The sequence below is a fragment of the Girardinichthys multiradiatus genome, chromosome X, assembly GCF_021462225.1.
Source record: "Girardinichthys multiradiatus isolate DD_20200921_A chromosome X, DD_fGirMul_XY1, whole genome shotgun sequence".
Classification (NCBI taxonomy): domain Eukaryota; kingdom Metazoa; phylum Chordata; class Actinopteri; order Cyprinodontiformes; family Goodeidae; genus Girardinichthys; species Girardinichthys multiradiatus.
In genome coordinates, this window is record NC_061817.1 from 16,129,998 (window position 1) to 16,137,997 (window position 8,000).

At 36.5% G+C, this 8,000-nt stretch overlaps 1 protein-coding gene across 4 annotated transcripts in view; it reads left to right on the plus strand.

Annotated features, from left to right (window-relative positions):
* Nucleotides 1–7,637, plus strand: part of LOC124862447 (parvalbumin-7-like) — an 89,896-nt gene extending 82,259 nt beyond the window's left edge. For 3 of the 4 annotated variants that reach the window (XM_047356356.1, XM_047356355.1, XM_047356357.1), the window contains exons 2-5: nt 2,927–2,992; nt 4,003–4,135; nt 4,224–4,333; nt 6,961–7,637. In XM_047356356.1, the coding sequence (XP_047212312.1) occupies nt 2,932–2,992; nt 4,003–4,135; nt 4,224–4,333; nt 6,961–6,986 (330 nt within the window). In that variant the 5' untranslated portion in view covers nt 2,927–2,931 and the 3' untranslated portion in view covers nt 6,987–7,637. The remainder of the gene's footprint in view (nt 1–2,926; nt 2,993–4,002; nt 4,136–4,223; nt 4,334–6,960) is intronic. The other variant, XM_047356358.1, reaches the window with a different exon arrangement.
* Nucleotides 7,638–8,000: the final 363 nt, after the last annotated feature.

Consider the following 8,000-nt stretch of genomic DNA (forward strand, 5'->3'; position numbering starts at 1 on the left):
AACAGAAATGTAGAAAAGTAGCGGTTTAAAACTTCCATTACTTCCATTACTTTTTTATCATGTGGGAGTTATTTAGGCAGAAAATTATTGCAGGGAATGTATTTACTATTGATATTGTCAAGAAGGTTGCTTTAAACTTGACAGCTGAGTCCCATGACAGCGAGTCATTAAAATAGTATTTTATATAAAGATTTTCTTGGAAGCTAGCATTCGGATCGTGTAACGCCATTGCACTTAACTGTGCTACAGTTATACATTTTTGTCCTATTACTAATTTACACTTTTCACTAAGCATTTTTTTGTTTCAGGTCAAATGGACACAGAAGTAACATTGTGCATTATGCATCACAGTATGGTGTTATGGTTGTACTAGGGTAGTCTTTATTGTGTTAAATGTTAAGGCTGCATTTGCCAGTCCTCTGTTTGTATGCTTAAGCAACTAAAAAAAAATATATATATTTTTTTTTTCTGTGTAACATGTTTTTCAAGTGCAAAAAGCTGTCCATTGTGTGTATGTAAAGCCAGGCATTAACAGATGAATAATTTTCACTTTCCTTCTAACTAGTCTGCAGACCCTACTCTTTCTGCTCAGTGCTGCTCTGCCCCACCTGCCTGCATCAGTCAACATTTTTATGCCTCCCCAGAATCTGTTGTTAATGGGTTTTTCACTGCTTGACCAAATGGATGTCTGATGAGAGTGTAAAAGTGTCACACTCAGTGTAGACTTGAAATCCCCGCTTTCCTTAACTCAGTTGGCTTTGCATTAAAAAAAAAGTCAGTCAAGTATCTGAACTAATCGTTAATCATACTGGAGTTCGTGGATTTATAGGATTTAGCAGCGCATAGTCGGAACAAAGTTACCAGTCTACGTATCTGCAGAAAACAATTATTTATTTTGTACAATTTATGTATATTACATATTCCCATGGCATTGCACATAAATTAATGTAGCAAATATAGCATCTCACTACATATTTGAGCTTTTGCATGTCTTTTTACACTACTAGATCAGATTGATCTAGCTGGCCGCAATCAGCATGATAGTACAAGATAAGGTGTCATTACTTTACAGGACACAGTGTCTTCACAAATGATGGTGTCGGAAATGACCTGGTATATAATTAATATGCTGTTTCATGACCTTGCTTGAACAGTTTTCTCAATAAATAAGCTATATTGTCAAAATTACTGTATCACACCACCAAATCAAAGAATTCTGGTAAGGACCTGAACTCAACCTTTTTGAACACCTTTGGGGTGAATAAGAGTGGAAGCTTTTATCAATAAATTGGACATTATAGCTTAAGAATAGGATGCCACCATAGCTCACGTACATGCAAAAATAGACAAATACTTTTGGCAATATAGTGCATGTTAGTTTAGTTAAGTCAGTGTTATCACCCATTTGACGACAGTTTGGTTGATTGATCTGGACTTACAGTGATTTGGACACATTTTTAAAATTGGCTGAAATATTAACTTAAATAATTTCATTAAAAGTCAATTTGGACATGTCAAATTTGAATGGGTCATGTGAAATTGTTTCTTCTGAACAATTTATGGATACGTTGCTCCTTCTCTCAGCTCCTCTCTACAGTCCTGACTTCCACCCCAGCTTGCTTTTGTGTCCACCTTCTCGTATATCCACACTCTAAATAAAGCATATGAACAGGTAAAAAGGGCATCAAGAAGGGGCGACAACTTCATAAGCATCAGGTTCAGGTTTAATTACACACAGAGTAAAGAGCCAAAGTGCTGTTAGGTGCTAAGCTCACCTTTCACACAGAGACTCTGCATATGGACTGGGCTGACAAATTAAACTCTGCTGCAGTATTTTAGAGACAGCAGAAGTCTCAGATGGCCTGTTAAACCCCCACTGGCTTTGTATCTGGTCTTGTGTCTTGTTTTTTAATTCAATTCAATTCAAAGATACTTTATTTATCCCCGAGGGGAAATTAGAATTCCAGTACAACCCATCCAAACATACATCATGACACAAGACAAGGGGGGACGGGTCACCGAGGCTTTGCTGCCCACTCACAGGCGCTGCCCTTGCTAGATGAGAAAAGAGGCCACATTAGGTAAGTAGAGGGAAAAAAATCATATTTCACACTTTATCCTTAGCAGGATACAGTTTGAGATTGTAAAAAACCTCAGCACAAAGAAGCAACAAGTTTACAAAACAACATCATGCTGGGAACGGTGAAGGTGGTGTGAGGGGTGCATATGTTTATCTTGAGCATGTGTGTCAACTCAATCACATTACACAATTAAAACAGGAAACACCTCACCCTCATCTCTTTTGTTTAATATAAAGCATTGCATAAATCTTTAAATCTCTTCATTTTTTCCTACATTTTGTCAGATTACAACCTCAAAGAGTTTTATTGGGATTTTATGTGATGGACAAACACAAAGTTGTGTCTACTTGTGAAGTGAAAGGAAAAAGGTACATGCTTTTACCCCAAAATAAAATGCAACCAATTGGTTCAAGACGAAAACACATAGGTAGACAGAGTATCTGTGTTTAGTTTAATCCTATTATGTATACAGTTGTTCTGTGTTTTGGAAAACATTAGAAAATTAATGTGTCATTGATTTTAGTGGTTGTGAAGTAATAAAATGTGGGAAAGTTCAAAGAGTAAGAATCCTTAGTTTGCAAACTATTCACAGTATAATTTCTCCTATAACTACTCTGCTTTTTTCATATTTTTTTCTAGACTGTTTCTAATTCATTTTTCACACATCACTTCCTTCTCACATGTCCTGATTTCCTGCTCTATTTCCGGACCGTCACCTATGTAATACGGGAATGTCTCAGAGTTCTCTCTCTGCTCCCCTGCAACCTTGTTTTTAACCTTGTCCGCTCTGTTTTCTTTTCTTTCTTGTCTTTGCTTTTCCCCCCTTCATCTGTTATCTCCATTAGCCAAGATGGCAATGAGCAGCATCCTCAACGCCGATGACATCAAGAAAGCTCTTGATGCGTTTGCAGGTAAAACACTTGACATGTTCATAGCAATATCTCGTGAAGCACCCAGACTCAGCTGTTCATTTTTATTATCATCATTTTACTTAAATAAAATTGACACATCAAGAGTTGTTTATATCCTCCTCAATAATCAATGAACAAATCTTTAGCATTACAGAAATCAAAACCTTCTCATAACTGCTGACCAGCTTTTTGCATATTTCCACTGCTGTTTTAATTATTTATCTTTGGTGAGAAGTTTTTGAGGTTGGAAGGCCTCATTGCCATCGCCCTAATCTTTCACTCCACAGATTCTCTATCAAATTCATGTTAGTACTGTGGCTGAGCTACTCGAAAACATTCATATTACCTCCAGTCAGAAGAAACATGTTGGTAAAATTAAAGCATTAGTTTAAACCTAAATCTTCTCAGGATAAGAACAATTTTAGTATTAACTGTATATTTTTTACATGTTTAATTTAAATATTGATTCTTTTTATCAATTTAATTTGTAGCACAGGCTTCCTGCATAAATGTAGGGTTTGCAAAGTTTAGTCTTTGCAGTGGTCTAGAAGAATTATATAAAATTTATGCAGAACAAATTAACATTGTATGCTTGCCTACTCACAGTAAGGATGTATCAAAGGTGAAATCACATTAATTTGCATTTGCTGACATTGCTTTTTAAATTACATACTGAAAAGTTTAATACTTTGGTAATTTTTTTATCTGCTTTATCTTCTTTTTTTAGATTTTAAATATTTTTATATATATATTTAACCTGCTCTGGTTGCAGGTTCTCTACTATCATGGCATTATGTTCAGGTTTTTTATTTTTATTTTCCTTATTTCTGAATAAATCACCTTATCTCTGTGGACCACATGTTCCATTTTTGTTTTCATCTTTATTTCCAGAAAAGTTTGGTGCAGCAGAAGATATACAGTATGATGTTGAGATAACATTTGGAGTTCGAAAGCATTTCCACAGTTCTGATGTTGTAGCATTTTCTGTCTGTCTTTCTGTCAATATGAAGTGGCTGACTCTTTTGACTATAAGAGGTTTTTCGAGATTGTTGGCCTGAAGTCCAAGTCCTCTGATGATGTGAAGAAGGTCTTCACAGTGCTGGATGCTGACAACAGTGGCTTTATAGAGGAAGAAGAGCTGAAGTGAGACAAACACAAACTCAGAGAAAAGCTCAAGCCTGCTGATGTCGGAAACATGTTTTCTGACTGAATCTTTTTTCTTTTTGCCCAGATTTGTCCTGAAGGGTTTTGCCAAGGATGGCAGAGACCTGACAGACAAAGAAACCAAAGCGTTTTTAAAAGCAGCTGACAAGGATGGAGATGGGAAGATTGGAATTGATGGTATATATAAACATCTAAATCCAGCTGTGAATGTCCAAGTGCCACTCTAGAGAAACACATGTTCAAACACCACAGAACCACTAAGAGGTACCTTGAGTCAAAAGAACATACAGCAGCCCCTTTGGAAACTGCTGTCTTTTGGCTTGGAAAAGATCTTCATAAATATTCCAGAGAAAATATTTTTAATACCCTTTCTCTTACTTACTTTCTTATGCCAAGCTTCACTTGCCTTTGTTGTCTATGAGTGTCAAAAGTAAAAGTACAGAGGTAGTACAAGTAGCATGCTGAACAGCGCTGTTGTAAACCAGCTCACTCTTTGATGCTAGCATGTGATTTGAACACACACAACACAGTTTGAAAAAATCACCAATCTCTCTTTGCCTTTGGCTTTTTTCCAATTCTTAGATACCATAAGCAATCAAAATTAATGTGTTTAGTCCTAAACCCATTTGAGAAAATGGCCCTAACACATTTTGTTGTTTGACACATTTGCAATATCAAATACATAAAGACCACTGAATACGTAATTGGCTGTAGTAGCTTCTGACTTTGGAAAACAACGTAAGTATAGTTTGTGAGATTTTTACCAAATAACAAATATTCAAGATAAGCTTTTCTCATATAACTTGAATACGTAATGAATCCATTGCTCCACTAAAGCTCCTTGGAGGGAACCCACCAAACACTTTAAAAAACATCAAATATAGAATTGTAATGTTGTGAATATCAACTACTTTCAAAATATATTAGTGTTTATAACTAAATCTGTCTGATCGGCTGTCAAGGAAGTATTTTATCTGAAGCTTAAATAGAGTAGAATAGTATTTAATAGAATAGAATGGAAATAATAAGAAATTGTCCCACAGTTGGGAAATTCATGTGTATCAGCAGCAGTAATATAAAATGCAAATGGAAGCATACAGGTACTCACAAACCTAAAAAACTAAAAAGTCAAAAATTAGGAGTAGACCGTACAATAGAGGAAACAAAATTACAACATAGGAAAAAGAAAAACTGCCGTTTTTAAACATGGCATACTCAGATTAAATAAATGTTCAACGCAGTAGGGTGACTTGAAAATAAAAATAAAAAACCGCAAATAACAGCAGGGATGTAAACATTTATTGAGCTTGTTAGGAGCAGTGATGGTTATAAGGACCAACATCTGCTGGGAGAAAGGGTTTGCGATAACGCTCCTTTCTGCATCTAGGAGGCAATAATATTTCAATGAATTTTTCTACTTCTCCACTGAGTTAATAGTTTCATTTAAAAAGAAGAAAATATATTTGTTGTATAGTCTCAGAATTAATTAAATTTATTTTAAAAAACTGTGACATGCAACCCCTTATCTGAATCAAGATCTCCCTGTTTGAATTGTAACAAACCAAACAGGGAGTCTTGGTTCCTAATCTGTTGAGTCTGACTCTCTTGATGGCCAAAAGTTTTTTCTTCTGTTGTTGTGTCTTCAAACATAGCACAGCCTTTTGGCCACCTAATTTTATGGAAGAGGAGTTGCCACACGGAACTGATCGGCCAATCAGAAGTGGGATTTTGGGAAAAATTATATATTACCAAATATGTATAAATTAGAATCAAAGTCACAATAATGGTTTTTAAATAAGGAAAACATTACAACAATTTGAAAGAGGCTAGACTAAGGGTTCATTTTGGCTATATAATAAAATTCAGCTGCCGAAGTGGAGGTGATAGGTCAAAATTAAGGGATGTACATAGCTAGTGGCTTGTAAAGAGTACACATTGGGTGAATCCTGGCAGATATGGAAAATCGAGTGCAGAAATTAGTCACACTTAAGTCACAAAAACAAAGACTCGATATTTGACTGAGATACATGCTCTAAAGACTCAAGTCCTATAAACAATCTTTATCTCTCTTAATCAGTAGTCAAGGAAAGTCTTTTTATAGGCAACAGACCAACTGCTCTCACAGTTGCTGTGCTGCCATGCATATTTTGGAGTGAAAGAGTGCAACACATTATTAGCCAGTGCGTTCACGGACCGAGGGCTGTTAATGGTTCATTAGATTTGATTCATGTTTAGCCGTAGCTCTATAATAATGACCATAAGAGAGTCTCTCCATTTGACAAAATGACTTTGGATCTTTTTGTAACAAATTTAACTTAACTTACCTTAAAAAATACCTGTTAAGCTTCTCCCGTCACCAAAAAGATAGTTTCTGCTTATAAATATAAAAGCACTTATTGTGTTCATTCAGAAGTTTGAAATTCCCCCCCCCCCCCCCCAACCCCCTTTTAAATGACAACCAATGATTTAAACAGGATTTGTACAAGATTCAAACTTCTAACCCAAAGCAATGCCATGTTATGTAACATGTGTTTGATGAAAAAGCATTCACTTCAGTCATTAGAGACCTGAAATGTGTCTTGAACAAAGAAAAGCCGACATGTGAACATTTCTGCATCCCGTCAGTCAGCTAATCCATCACAAGGTCATAGCTTAAATGCCTCTTGGGCAGCTTATCAGAAATTTTTAGCGGAACCCTAAAATAGTAAACATGTACTTCCTGTTCTGGATTGACAAATGTTGTGGGATGTGGGTATATACCTCAATGGTCCTGACTGCTTTCTGGTCTTCTTCTCCTTTTTCAGAATTTGCTGCCCTTGTGAAAGAATAAACAGCTACCCATCACCATGAAGAATCGCCTCCCAGCCCTCACCATCCTGACTCCACGCTCACACCCTTCCCTACACCTCACTGCGACGTGCACCTCACCACCTCCCCCTGACTGAGGCCAAATTCTGCTTTAAGTGCTCCTTCCCTTTAACCTCAGCCTCACTGCTGTCTTTACAATGAGCAACACTGCAGTGAAGTAGGCTGACGCAGCCCCCGTCCATCCCTATAGCAGTATGCAGCTAGTTTAATTTAGCCTTTTTATACAAACTGTTCATGTTTATGTTTATGTATAGATATAAAACACTCCTGCAGGAATAAACTTTGCATTTTAAAGAACATGTAGATATTTACTGAGAACATTTCCTGACCTTTTCTGACCTTTCCGTCTCTCTAACCTCTTCGTTATTCTCAGCCTGGTCTTCCTCTGACTTTTCTTTCCTATTTTGTCTTCTCTTCTGTTTGTCGACGTCACTTCTGGCTCAGTGAACCTTCCTGTACCTTTTCCCCTTTGCCCTTTCTTACACCATCATCCCATCCACCCATCTGCTATCTATCTATCTATCACTTTATCCTCTGATAATGAGCTATTGTAAAAAACAACAATGACAGCAGCCAAGCTGTGAAAGATTGAAATAAAACAATAAATTACAAAGCCTGGACGAGTCTTCTGATTATTTTATTATTCTTCTGTTTATTTATTTTGTTTACTTTCAATCATCAATCTTAACATTTACTCATGATGGGCAAGAACATTATATTAGATTTGATCAGTTGGGAGGGTTGTTTTCTAAGCATGGTGTAATGGAAAATTCTTTTAAAGTACTCTGATATTCCCTTCACCTCTCTCCTCTGACCTCTGTGTTTTATTAGTGTTCTGTTATTTAGAGCAGATGGACTCTAAATTCAAATGCTGGAGAGTTTTATGGTTAACACTTCCTGAAGTGTATATTTCAAGGGAAGGTAGATGGGTGCCCTCATAAATAACTTTGTTAACTCTGACCCGGGGAGGGTCTAG